The sequence below is a fragment of the Protopterus annectens genome, chromosome 15.part0, assembly GCF_019279795.1.
Source record: "Protopterus annectens isolate FY-2018-M chromosome 15.part0, PAN1.0, whole genome shotgun sequence".
Taxonomy (NCBI): domain Eukaryota; kingdom Metazoa; phylum Chordata; order Ceratodontiformes; family Protopteridae; genus Protopterus; species Protopterus annectens.
In genome coordinates this window covers 229,524,340-229,539,367 of record NC_056749.1, presented here as the reverse complement: position 1 = coordinate 229,539,367, position 15,028 = coordinate 229,524,340, and the positions used below count along the sequence as shown (strand labels likewise).

Below are 15,028 nucleotides of genomic sequence, written 5' to 3'. Positions count from 1 at the left end.
GACGGGGAAGAAAGAGGTAACTAGGAACATGTAATGAACTGGAAGATTTAAAATATTCCCTACAGAGTACTCTGTCAGAAATATTGGGGGAAGAAAATGGCTGTAAGATTAGTTTGGGCTGGGACACAGGATATGAATTGCCTAGCTATATAGTAAGACCTTATTAAATTTATTTCTACTGGTTACTAATTAGTAGTAAATGGAAAGCAAAGTCTATATCAACAGTATTTGAAGTAAATTATGAGCCCATTTTCCCAACTAACATAGACATTACAATATCTATGATGGTATGACAGCTAACCTCGAAATGTTACTGCCCTACCTGATGGAAGGATCACAACAGGGGTATGTTATGGAAAAAAGTTCTCTGAAGCTCTAGATGGCATGACTAATTTTGTGGACTAGGCAGAGGATGAACAAAGTTACACTGGTGGGGTATCACTACTAGACATTAAGAAAGAATGTGATTTAATGGAGTAAAGTCTTATGCTCAATGTCCTGGAGTAAAGCAATGTGGGATACAGATTTATAGATGGGGTTAAGGAGAAGCCCACCGAATAAGGACTAAGGGCAGCAGACAATGACATACTTAGGAGACAAAATAAGGAAGAAAAGTATAACAGAAGATGAATATTTACCCATTAAAACCAACAAAGTATTTGCTTTAATGGATTAGACTTGGTTTTCTGTGGTACTTTGGGTTTGTTTCTGTTGTTTTATAGTTACCATCTTTATTCTTAGGGTTGTATGTGTAGTGGGGTTAATAAAGGAGGGGAATAGATCCATGTTTCTCTGTTTACAGATGAATATATATTGTTGCTCACAAATGAGGAAACATAGCTGCCAATAATTTTAGAAATGTCTGAAAATTGTGGACTGAAATCCAAGTTGGCATTTCTCCACCAAAGACAACAGCCATAAAAGTAAGAAAGGCAGCAGGGGAGAGAGGGTGGTAAAATGATCAACAATAATAATTGGGCATAAATGTGCTCCCCATGATGCAAATGATAAAGCAAAAAAAAATGTAAGTGATGACAAAGCAGCAGTTAGACAAAGGGTGAATATATGGAAGATAACAGTAAATTCTCTGTCAGATCGGATCTCTGTGGTTAACATAATGATTATGCCTCAGATGTTATATCTGCTGAAGCATCTACTAGCACTTAAAAAGGATAGGCTTTTCACAGAATAGCACAATGTATGTGACATGCCTGTCTGACATGTTAAAAAGGAGAGAAAAGAGAAACAGCAGTTTACAGCTAAAAGACAAGATGGAGGTTAGGGCATACCATAAGTATATGACTGATAAATATGACACTGATAAAAGATGGTGCCATAAAAACAGATGCCTGTTACTTGGCGGATGGTAAGAGAAGCAAACCCAAGATGAAAGGTGGACAAAGAAGAGACTAGGACAGATATCACAGCTAGAATTAAAAAGGGAAGTGGAGTTTATTTGAGATTCAGGAAAGGTTAGAAAAATAGTTGGTGAAGGTAGCATATGTTACAAAGAAAGAATGAAATCTATAAGGTGGGTAGAGTTGGATGGAATGATACACAGAATAATTACTTTTGAACGGGGAACAATGGAGTTTAACTCTTTTGGGAAGGTGAAAGACCAATCAATTTGGTTTAAAGGAATGAAAATGGTTAGTATTTGAAAGGATGAAATGTTTTTGTTAGGAGGATTATAGTTTGACTAAGTCTTGGCTCAGCACAACCTTATCAGACAACGTGATTCAACAAAACTACACTTGCTGAGATATTTTCTTTTTTTAACAGAGGCAAACTCCCCTGAACCTGCTAAATTAATATAACTACCTCAGAGGTTGCAAAATCTTAAGGTAAGATACACACTTTCAGTAACTGCCATTCCACTGAAGGATTTTTCTGATGAGGGTTTACTGAAACAAGACTTAGTGAGACAACCAAATATTTAGGAAGAAAGTGATGGGGAGAGTTTGGCATAATGGTTAAGATATTCACCTCATAGATGCACTTTATATCTTCTTCCAGTTCGGGCTATTGGTTAGGCTTAAAATGGCCCTTCAGGGCAGTTAGCCTAGTATTCATCTATGAACCTATAAAGTAAGCAAACTGGACAAGCTACGGTTTGAGGGAAGGCTGGAGGAATAGGTGATGCAGAAAAAAAGGGGCACATAAGGATGATGTACCAGGATATAAGCAGACACCAAGTGTCAAGACAGTCAAAAATATTAAGGAAGCTGATGAAAAGTTGGATAAAAGAAGAAGATAATTATAAAAATAATCTAAGGTTCAGGAAGACAGAGCTAACAGAATATTTTTAATGTGCACTACAGTGGCTTGCACAAATTAACATGGACAAAATCAACTACTTTCAGAACACAACAATTACAGTAAATAACTTACCCTAATTAAAACGATGCCTGCGGCTTCAATGGCTACATCAGTTCCTGTACCAATAGCTATTCCAATATCGGCAGTAGCAAGTGCAGGAGAATCATTGATGCCATCTCCCACCATAGCTACCAGTTTACCCTCTGCCTGCAGCTGCTTTACCTTGGCCACCTTGTGAGAAGGTAGAACTTCAGCAAATACCTTGGTAATACCAACCTGTGAAAAAAATTAATATTAGCAACATGGAAATGGCAGACATACAAACTAGTATGGAAAACACTAAGACACTATAATATACTTTATTAAAAATTAACTATTCTTATTTATTTGAAAGGTTTCTGCAAATAATGGACATTTACAATACCTCTTCTTTATCAACGAAAGTGGAAAATGACTTTTTCTAACATTCAGAAGCATACACAAGGAAGCAGAAAAGCCTGCTCATTAAGGTAGGCATAAAGCAGTGCACTTTTACAACAACTTACTAAATAAGATCTTCAATGGCATGACTTGGAGCAAGATATAACATACAAAAATAAAATATAATTATGAGCAAGTATATTTACTACAACAATAATGTTCCAAGAAAGGTCATTGTACAAGTAAAAAATAACATTTGGATTTACCCGCTTTATGTCCTCTCCCATCCAAAAGCTGTAAAGCAACAGCATCTTCTCTAAAAGAAACCAAACTGGAACTTAGGCCAGCTAAATGTGTATTACAAACCTTTCTTGTACATCCCATACTATTACACATTCTCTCCATAACCCCTTCAGGGAAGAGTAGCTATGGTAGGCAAACTGTCAGGCCTATCACACATGAATGTCATACAACTCTCCTGACTCACCAAGATAACTAAGTTGTACATGGCAGATACTGAAAATACTGCTTTAACAGATATCCCACATCGAACTGTGCACAAGTACAAAAACTGTGGGGAGTGTTGCTCTCGTCTTCTTAAACATATAACTGTTCCCAGGGACCAGTCCAGGTTTCTCCATTTTTAAATCAGAATCACTTCTAGCAACTATCAGAATTAAGAAATCTAAATCTATTACCTTAGGTTTTACATATGTTTAGGTCAATGTACATCAGCAAGGGCACTGCATTCCTCAATCCTGGCTCAAAGGAATTCTATAATATTTTTGCTCACACATTCAAACCATGGACAATCACAAAAGCACACATGCAGTGAGTGCAACCTGCGAATACCACAGTACTTTAGTAATCATCTTTTCCAAACTGAAACAGATGCAACAAGTCTTTTACATGTAGGGGTCTTCGTCTGAACATCCCCTTACTTATACATACTAAGTACGTGGTTGTACAACTACGACCAACATGAAATCACCAACAGAATGTTGTAGTAGACTAAGTGTGAGTTGGCTACAACATAAACCTATTAACTGTGACTTCCACCAGTAGTGAAACCCAACTTATCCATAAATAAGTTGTGCAATCAGCGAACTGCATAATTATCATATATCACTGAAGACTTACTCTGACATGTCAACTATATAAAGTGTAAGTAAACTTACCATGCCACTAGATGTTCTTACAGATTAGTCTAAGCTATTTAAGTTGTATCATGCTTAGGATATATCCACTTAAAAACTTTCAAAGTTTTAGGGCATCTCCCAAAACAGGGCTTGCACATGGCCACATAAAGAGAGCCTGGCCGGGCTTCACAAGATCAACTTAGTGGTGCCTCAGGTTAGTCTGGTCTCAACATCAGCATCCTTTATCTTTTCAGATTTCAGTGCTGGGGTGTGTGAGAAGGGAGATATTGTGTATTATCGTGAGTAGACCAGTTTTCTCTCAAGCCAGGTCTCCCCTACACCCTTCTGTCACTTCTTAAGTTTGTTGCAATAGATGCTTACGATTTTGCGTGGGGGAGGATCTGAATTGCTTAGACATAAGTAAGTCCTTGTTAAGTTTAATTCTGGTGGCTGCCAAAAAAAGCTATTAGTAGAAAATGGAAATCAACGTCTAAACCAACCATACTTGTAGCGAATATTGTAACAGATATAAAAAACAGGAAGTGGGATCTTTAGAAAAGTGTAGTTGTAAATTGCAAAGAATAAAACTGAAACTGTATGAACAAAACATGCAGAAAAAATGTTTTGGAGGAGGAATGAGGTTTAAGAGAAGGCAGAAACTGACCAACTCATGTAATGTTGGACTGATTATAGTGTATAGAACAATTTTTATTTATTTTTTTACAGGTGTTTTAAAACCAATAAAGGTGTTTAAAAAAGATTTTGTGGGGGAGGAGGCTGTATCAAAAGAGTTGAAAGTGCAATGCCTGTGAAGCAAGCAGGACATAGAAAAGCACAACATTTTTCATAGAGATACTGTCAATAATCAGTTCTTCGAAAGACTTGAGCCATCTCTGGTACCCAGGACCTTGTCAAGGTATCAAAGACAACACCACAGTGATTTGGTATATAAACAAACAATGGGGTACCATGTCTTACCCTCTTTACCAGCTTGCCCTGATGGCCTGGGATGTAACAACTCGGCTCAGTTTGACTATTCAGGCCACATACACTCCATCAGAGCAAATTATTGAAGGAGACAAGCTGAGCAGGTCCAGGACAGACACTTATGAATGGAAATTATACCTAGGAGCTTTGCAGGACTTGATCCAAGTGCGGGAAACCCTTGAAGCAGATCTGTCTGCCTCCTTAAAAAACTGACAGTTAAAGAAATTCTCCTCTGGGATTCCTTGCAAACCGACCTGGAAAACAGATGCCTTCTTGTTACCATGGATGGGAATGTTCTTGTATGCTTTTCCACACTTTTCACTGATACCAAGGGCTCTTCTAAAGATCCCAAAGGACTCCAGTGATAGCGGCAGTGACTCCCTTTTGGCCCAGGCAACAGTGGTTCCTTCTTCTGAAATTGGCCAACAGCAATTTCCACAGGATTCCCCACAGACTGGATTTACTTAACCAGGTTGTTTGATACTTCAGTTGATTTCCTGGATGATAGAATTTTAGCAATCTTTAAGCACCTTTTTTCCTGATGACTTGCAGCAGGTACTAAAGGAAACTGAAAAAAAATGTTATTAGAAAATCTTGTATGTGTAAAAGTGGAAGAGATTTTCTAGTCAGTGCCATTGTAAGAACCAGGACCAATTTAAGGCCCAGATGCCTCTGGTTCTTGATTTTTGTGTTATCCTCTGGCCTTTCTTACTTATCCATCAAAACTCATCACGTGGCCATTTCTATTTGTAAGCCCTCTAATTTGATCACCCTTTCTACCTGTCCTCGAGTCAAGCATTTTTTAAAAAGGGTTCGTTCTGAAGCTTTTGGTACCAAAACACCTCTCTTCATGTGTCTCTGCTCAAGCACCTGGCAGTTAGGGAATGTGAAAGGTGCCATGAAGCTTTGAAATCTGTACAGTAGTCATATCCTAGGCAAGATATAACACAAACAGCTTAGACCACTGCAACACTGACCTAATCTTAAGCATTATTATTTCTCTGAGATTTCAGTACTGACTGGTTAAGTATTGTTGGTCAACAACCATTTCCAACAAATAAATCTTTTAGGTTTTGACCAGTTCATTCATATTACTACCCAAAAGATACCTACAGGGAAAATGAGTATCCTAGATTGTGTATTGTACCATAGACTCACTCCAAAGTGAATGAGGGTATATTATTTAGCCTAAGAAAAAATATACTTTCAGTCCTTCACCACGGTTCTAAAGCACATTAACTGCTTAACATTCAGATCGCCCCTGGGGTCAGGTTGTTAACTATTTCATTAATACTTTTTAAACATACTTAATATGGCTCTACTAAGATAAAACAGAGCAAAGGCCAATGTTCTTCTATGGTTACCAGTTGCAAGTAAAGAACTGATGCCTCAACATATCGTAGTGTAGCTTGAAACAGTATTACCAAACCAGACTATAACAATTGTTCTTGATTTTCAATACACTTGCTGTAAACTAAAACCTATCTGCTTGCTAGCAGATAGCTATATTGACTCAGTTAGCAAACAGAATGAGTGATTACTGAAATCATAAGGCTTTCTGGCAAATCACCTAATTCAACCCTGTCCCTTACAAGACAGTATTCAATCAGCATGATACTGTATGTAAATTTAATAAGAGCTGCCTTAAAGTGTCCAATTCCTCTCATGACACTCCATACAGTCCCTTACAATATGGATGCAGAATGAACATTTTCCTTTTAGCTATCTCAAGTACATAGTAATATAACACGTAAGCTAGTTCATAAACTCAAAAATACTTCACTGGCTCAATATAGTCTTGCAGCTGGCACTGCTGATTACCCCATGCCCATCCTTAATAATAAATTCGTCAAGAAATACCATGTTACAGGCTCATGGAAAATACCACTGTAGTCCTGAAGTATGAAGGGGTGCTTCTCCAGCTATAGTTAACTACAGACCTATCATCTTCCATGCGCCTTTCTCAAACAGTTTACTATCAAAACTTGGAAACTGCATCAGTCAACCAGCATGTAGTGGACTTGCAGTTTCCAAGTCAGTAGAATGTCGACTCAAAATCAATAGACCATACTCCAACGAACAGGTAGTGTAGGTTGATAATTTGGGTTCAACACTGTGCAGGGAAGTCACGGTTCAGTGAGGAACTGGGAATTAGCCCATTTCCTCACTATAGTGCAAATTCAGAGTTGGTATATTTAATGTGCAGGGGGGCGTAGCCCCATTGCAAAATAGTAGAATTAACATACCATTGACTGTAGAGTTCAACGGTATGTTAATGTGCATAGCAAGGAGGTGAGTGATGTCATCTCCTGCTGTGCTGAATACATCGAACCATGGTGGTCGACACATTCATTTTTGCTTTTGTTTACTTTTTGGCACTTCGAATTCAGCATTTCGGGTCGGGTCGTCATTTTAAACAGTCGACTGAAGCTGATTCGAAATTTCAGTAGTAAACTTGTCAAACATCCTTGTAAAGTACATATACAGACAGACTGACAAATACAGAGATATGCACAGACTCCTGTCTTCACCATAGCATGGCTTCTAGACACAGCCACACCACCACCTCTGTTGTTTTGACTTTTACTGACATTGTCTGAAGGAGACTTAATAGAAGCAAATAAGTAAGTACTCTTTCCTCAGATTTCTCAAAAAGTGCTCAGTACTATGTCTCAACTTTGCCACATCACATTCCCTCTGCTCTGGATTTTAGTAAGGAGGCCACTGACTAGTTCACAAGCTACCTCTCAAACAGAACTTAAGCAGTTCGGTGGGAGACGTGCTCTCCACCAATGTATCTACTAATGTTAGTCTCTTATTATTAACCACATTTGCAAATGAAGTGACCATAGCATCCTACCCAGCCAACATCATACACTGTGCAAATATAATTCCACCCTGATCATCACAGTACCATCCACAAAAGAAATTACCAATACTCACAGATGACTCTCTGACTTAGCTTCATACTCAATGCATGCAAAACTAAGGTGACATTATACTCCAATTCACTGCTTAATCCTAACCAGTTGTTCACTCTCTGAACTAAAGATGGTATTACTATCAGGACTATAGCATTACCAACCTACCAGACAGTATTACCAATAATAATCTCAAACTTGACTAATACATCAATAAAATTGTAAAAAAAAAATGAATAAATAAAAAACTTGACTTCTTACACAGAATTAATTTTATAACATCTTTATTAAAGCTTCACATTTTAAGTTGCAACATGAGCTCACATACATTAATAGAACCTTAAAACAGATTGTTGTAACAACTTCCATTATTGTCACGAAGGACACACACATCCCCCCACATTACATAAATTGTCTATTCCTAACTTATCTTAAACCTCACTCCTCTTTAGAATTAAAACATGTGAACTGTTCCCACAAATTCCATTTAATTCTATAAAATGTGCTCCTTTTTTTCTAAAGACCCCACCTCCAGTTCTTTTAACTCATTTACAAATATTCAAAACTTCTATTACAGTTGATTTAGTTTAATTTCCATTTTACAGTAGTATTTTTTTGCCACCAACATTAAACAAAGTCCTGCTTAGCCTCATCCTATTCTAACACATTTCTCTCCTGAGTTAATTGTACCAACACTTTTGTTCATCTGTAATTTTCCTCTCCTCTAGTAAATTCCAGACCTGCTGTCCAACTTATAGACTTTCGTTAGTGGTAAAATCTCATATTTTCTATTTCTGTGCTGAGTTAGCTCTTAGACTACTTTCTGCCAGTTTATGAATCCAATATTCTGCATGGTTGTTACTATTCTCCTTATGGACTTGCATCCAAAATCCTAGTCTCTCTCTGACTCAGTCTCTCTCCAATTTCATCATCATCCTTTTCCACTTTGGATTTACAACTTTGTGCTTGAGTTACATATTTGAACCTTAACTGTGCAGTTTTAAAGTACCATTCACATCAGATAAACTGACCTAGTAATTGCTTTTTTGCCACTAACAGCATTAAACAAAATAAGACCTTACTGCTTCTGAGGTGATCAGCACATGAGATTTTGTTCTATGGGGAGAATCAACTAGACAAACAACTCTTGCCCTCTTCTCTTCCCCCTCCCAGACAAGTGCCTTCAACTCTTTATTAACTGTCATTTAAAACATCTCCTTCAGTTGATGAAAATTATCAATGCTTGCAAATTACTATCCATATCTATGATTAAGAGCTTCCAGTTTCTTAAATTAGGTTATTAGCTTCTGTTTAACCTCTTCTCCTATATCCTTTGCTGCCACAACACATTTTTTAAAATCCATAGGTTCACAGGTTCATTGGTGTACACTAGGATATTGACTACTAGGACCCTTTTAAGCCTAGCTGTGCACTCAAACTTGACCCACAAATTTGATTTATATAGGGGTTGCTACACTGACTTCTGTCCATTAGAGACGTCACCAGACCAGGGGGTGAATTTCTCATTACTCATCCATTGGTCCACGCTACACTTAAATAGGGTTGAGGGGGAACTCTGCTTCACATGGATGGTGAACCTGTTTCAGAGAATGGGAATTCTCTGAGAAACGTATCGGTCTCTCCAACATGTCCAGTTTGTGTCACAAGCAACATTTAGGTATTTTTATCTTGTAGCTCTGTTGCGGTTTGTTTTGCAGATGTGCAAAAGGTTCAACAAAACAGGGTCCAGGGATGCCTTGTACGCCAGGCAAAGATCATCTCTCAGAAGTCTACATGATACACAATAAAGAGACAGTGTTTTGAGGCGATCAGCATAGGACATTGTATTTACACTCTGCATTCTTTTTGTAAGGAACTTTTGTGTATGTTCCGGTTGCTGCAGGTGTCTTGTTAAGTACACCGAAGGGAGCACTATACTCTCTATGAAGGTCCTGATGAGGGCCGAGTATGGTGATACAATGACCTCTCTGGACCTAGATGCCATGCCTTTACTTAGAAACTGAGGAAAGTACAGTTGTGTACACTTACCATAAATGTAGATGTTCGAGTGTTTTCACTGTTGCACTCATCACATTTGGGTTATCTGCCTGCAGGTAGCCCTCAGTTGGCCTGAATACCAGAGTCTTGGGATTTCTGCATTGGATGCTGTCACTTTTTCCATGACGTCAGGTCGTCAGGGGTATAAAACATGCAGCTGACACCATTACATCAGTTTTTCTTGTCCCAGATGTCAGGAGCCCCCAAAATAGGAAGCATTTACATGGTATGTAACACCCCCAGCAAAAAACAAATACCAATGATGTAATATATGCCAAACAAACAAGATAGGTCGAAGTAAAGATAAGTCAGAAAGCTGGAGGGAGGGTAACCAGGACTGCAACAGTGAATACACTCAAACATCTACATTTATGTTAAGTGTACACAGCTGTACTATGTTCTTCATGTTTCACTGTTGCAGTCATCACATTTGTGTTGATTCCCAAAGCTGAGGATGGGTGGAGGTAGTTAAGAAATATTAGGGCTGGCAATCAGGCCCTGTAAGACTGCTGTGGCAAATCCAGCTCTGGATTTAGAGAAGATAGGTAAGTGGTAATGCTTGGTGAAAGTGTGGACAGAGCTCCAAGTTGCAGCTTCCACGATATCCCTGGTAAGGACTCCCTGAGAAAAGTTGTAGAGGTTGATGTAGCTCTAGTGCAATGTGTTCTGATCCCCTGTGGGGTAGGTTTCCCATGGTGTTTGTGCAGAAATGGATGCAGTGTGCTATCTATTTAGAAATGGTTTGCTTTGAAATGGCCTTGCCCTCTGCCCCTGCAGCCCTGGGAAATGGTCTCTGGATCTGCAGTAGGATTCTTAAAGAGGAACTTGTGGGAGTTAAGTACTCTATAGTACCTGTCAGGCTTCCTTGGAGATGGAGGCAAAGTATCAGGGGTAAGGCTGGATTCCAATAAGACATCATCTACAATTTCCAGAACAGTAGGTATAGCTAGAGGCCTGTGCTGGGGCAAGTTCAAAAATTCCCTGAGTCTCTTTTTGGACTGAGAGTAGTTTTGGCTCTCCCAACGGAAATGCTCCCTAAGGGTATGCAGGGTTTCACCGAAAGAAAAATCTTTTGGTGGGGAAGCAGAGGGAATGGAATCCTCTGCATCAGAATCCTCATAGGAAGATAAGGATATGTCCTGGTAATCAGAACAGTCAGAGTTATCAGACTCCTGATCTGAAGAATCAGAAGAAAATTCAGTTCTTGGTCTTTTTGAGGGGGAAGGCTGACTTCCCCTAATTAAAGTAATAAAGTCTTCTGCCTTTCTAAGTATTTGTTTTTGTGGCATGTGGACCTATGAATGTGCTTTGGTCATCGGTTTCTTAGGCGTAGTGCGAACTCTAGGCCTGAGAAATTCGGCAATTTTGGTTTGAAACAAAGTCATCGGTTTAATATGAAAATCGGAAGGCATGAATACACCTTCAGAAGCTGGTGCCTGCACAGTGGCTCTGGACCCATTCAAGGTAGAGTCATCCGCAGGTTCCATAGTCGAAGAAGCATCTCACGGCATACCAGAACTCTGAATGGGTCTCAGTAGAGGCCTGCAAATCTACAGAAGCGGGTATCAGGGGCTGCAAAAGCACCTCACTGAGTACCGATTGACTGGCGACTAGCTTAACGGTAGCATCGTTGGCAGTTTAGGACCTATGCAGTCTGTCTCTTTCTTTATCCTTATGTTTTTTTGGGACATCGGTAGTCAGATGGCTTAGTGACGCCATTTCAGAATACGGAGATCGAGCCCGAAATAATTTAGCGACAAAAATAGCACGACGACGAATAGTTCGGGCATTGAACAAGGCGCAAAACTGACGTTGTGGTCTGGGTCTAAACAGGTGATACAGTAAGAATGAAAATCTCTGTGAGGTATTTGTTTTCCACAGGCAAGACAATTATTAATTTTTTCTGACATCGGTTAGAGCAAGAAAAAAGGATCCCCAATGGGGTATTTATCTTTTGGAAGACTTCAAGTCTGAAACTCGAAAAGTGAAAATTTCAAGAGGCAGTCGACTGGCACTTGCGAACTGCTTCTGCTTTGGGCAACACACGGCAAGAAAGACTGATGTAATGGAGTCGGCTGCATGTTTTATACTCCTGACGACCTGCCATCATGGAAGAAGCGACAGCATCCAATGCAGAAATAACAAGACTCTGGTATTCAGGCCGACTGAGGGCTACCTGCTGGCAGATAACCCAAATGTGATGTCTGCAACAGTGAAACACGAAGAACATCATAGAAAGATTCTAGTACTACCTTGGGCACATGTAGGTTGATGGTTAGGCTACTATCTACATGAGTTCTCAGATCCCTGACTAGTGAACAATACATCAACCTTTATGGGTGTTTTAGTGATGGCGTAGTTACCCGAGGTGGTTGATTTGTCAAAACATACTAGAATGCATTTCTTGACAAGGAGTTTTAAGCCACGGCTTTGGCACCAAATATTTGTCTGTGCTAGATAAGGGTGTTCTCGTCTTATGAAGATTCAATGACTGCTTCCAGTATGCAATCTGTGAATCTGATCAGCCAGAGGCTTTTTGATATCAGCTTTGACCTCTGAGAAGTTGATGCCGATGAGGAATGGGACTAGCATATGGCTCTGAATAATTCCACTGGTGACCGTCCCCATGCATCTATAAGTATGGATATTACTGAAAAAATTCAATAACTTTTGTTTCATCTTTGTTTATTTTACACCTGGAAAAGACTAGAAACTACTATCTCAAAATGTACTACAATACTGAAATGTCTTTTCTGGATTTATCAAGTACAAAATAATACCATCTGTAACTAAAGCTAACTTTTTTGACTACATGAATGTGTAGACCTTTTAATTGCCTTGCAAATGTCTTTAAATATACAGCAAATAAAAGATGTAGAAAAGGACAATATTGCATGGTTTCCTCAGTTCAAAAGCCATTTGTTTCAGAGGAACCCTTCCAATTTAATACTTTTCTCTGACCTTTCATAAATCCTTCTTATTAGCCTCATTATTCTAACAGACAACACAAATGCTACAATTGCTCTACTAATAAAATTCCTACTGACTCTATCAAATACTTCTCCCTGCATTAAGACTCACTATCAAAAGTGGTGTCTTTTTACAATCTGCTTCCTTTTAAATCATCAGTGCTCTACAAATGTTACCAAATGTATGCCTCTTCCTCCCCACACAAAACCAAAGTGATCCATTATCTATCAATTTTGGCAACATATTTTCCATGTTCTTACTTAACATAGACATAATCACCATATAATTATGATATAAGGTTGCAATGGGTCTATATGGAGCTGGATCTAAAGGGCATTTACCCTCTCTTAGTAAAATTGCCGCTAATGCTTTCTTCCAAGATGCTGATACATCTCCCTTTTAAAATATAGTTAAAGCCTTCAAGGTGTTTATCAGTCTTGTTCTTCTTACCTTTCAAATTTCCATAGGAATACCATCTGTTCCTGGAGGCTTGCCTGCCAACTGACTCTACATCCCTGCTTTTATTTAATCTCATGTTAACTTAGATATTAATAGCTGAATCTTTTCTTCTTCTTACATTGGCATAAAGAAGTCCTCCATAAACATTTCCATTTGTAACTTTTCTTATTTTCCCAATTCCTCTGCTTTATGCAAATTTTCATAACGTTTCCAAACTACATTTAATATCTCTGTAGGATCTTAAGTTATTTTTCTTCTCATAGTCTCCCCAAGTTTGGCTACAACACTTTATACATTTTGTTGCTAAGCCATTCTGTTAGAAGGTTTTTGCACTCTAGAGTTTTACCAAAAAATATAGCTGCTTAATAGCAACCTTTAAAAACTCATGCATATTGTCCAAAACCTGCCTAATTTTTCTTTAGCACTCTGCAGTTGCTCCATTTCTTGTTCAGTGTGATTTCCCTTCTTCTGCAATACTTAAACTTTTGTCCACCTCCTCTAAATATTCATATTATTTCTTTCTTATATCTCTGTCTTATTGCTATCATGATTTTAAAGTCCATTTTCTTTTTAACCTACTCAATAGTTATCCCATCTGAAGTAATCTGTACCTTCCTCATTACGAGTGCAGCTCCAGGCGTTTCTGCAGTTACCTCCTACTATAACTCTAGGCATCAAATATTGCTTGTTCATATTTGCACTAATAATTCCAAAACCATGCTACATACAAGGTATCAGAATATTTTCTTGAAGCATACATGATGACAAACACAACTATATTGACACTTGACCTCTATTAATGAGTATTTATTAAAACTGTAAGGTGATGACTTCATTTTTTTCAAGGCTCAAGCCACACCCACTAGGAGTTAAAGGCACACACTCAAAATAACTGAACTGGAGGAAATGAGTTAATAACTCTCAAACTGTACACACTACCTATTCTTTAAATTCCTCTTTTTAACAGATGAGTAAGAAAGCTCCAATGTCTCATTTTACATCATTACTTTGCATATTTATTTTAGTTTTTATTGGTGCATAATCTGATGTAATTATTGAATGAGTCTCAAATATTTCAAATAAATACATATGTCTCTGTGAAATATTATTTCTGTCAAGACTAGCTAAGTTATTGCATCTTGTGGATAAAATGTAAATTCTGCATTTCTGCTACAGAATCTATATTTTTCAAACCAAACCATCTCATATATATTTTTCAGAAATCTACCCTCTTTTGTTTTATATCCCTTCTAGCCCCCACTAATACTGTCACACTACTGCAAATCAGGCTTCATTCTCCATCCATAAAAACTATTCCCTGCTGAAAGCTTATTATTTCTTCCAACATTCTCCAATGCTCCATAAAAAGAAGTTATGTACTGACCATTACTTTCCATCTGTGTTGTTTATTTCATTCTTCCTCACCTTACAGTTCTCAGATCTGGTCCTCAGATCCAGCTTGACCACATTTTCTAGACGTTAGATTCCAATCTTGAGCTCCTTCCTCTTCTCATAATGCACTACACCATCACTTATCTCCTCAGACCGAGTTTGCTGCCCATCACGTAATGATTTTTTTTACTGAAAACAGGACAGGTAAAGAGAATATAAAACTCAAGCCTGGAATATGAAAAAGTTGTATTATCCTTTAAATATCCTTCTAAAAATGACAAGACCGGGGGATGGCTGGGAGGGACGGTGAGGAAGAATGAAATGGACAATATAGATGGAACGTTATGGTACGTACATAAATTC

At 38.3% G+C, this 15,028-nt stretch overlaps 1 protein-coding gene across 1 annotated transcript in view; it reads right to left on the bottom strand.

Moving 5' to 3' along the window:
- Positions 1–15,028, bottom strand: part of ATP7A (ATPase copper transporting alpha) — a 2,674,176-nt gene that overhangs the window by 213,197 nt on the left and 2,445,951 nt on the right. Inside the window, exon 20 of the mRNA XM_044057744.1 lies at positions 2,392–2,595. Coding sequence (XP_043913679.1) covers positions 2,392–2,595 — 204 coding nt within the window. The remainder of the gene's footprint in view (positions 1–2,391; positions 2,596–15,028) is intronic.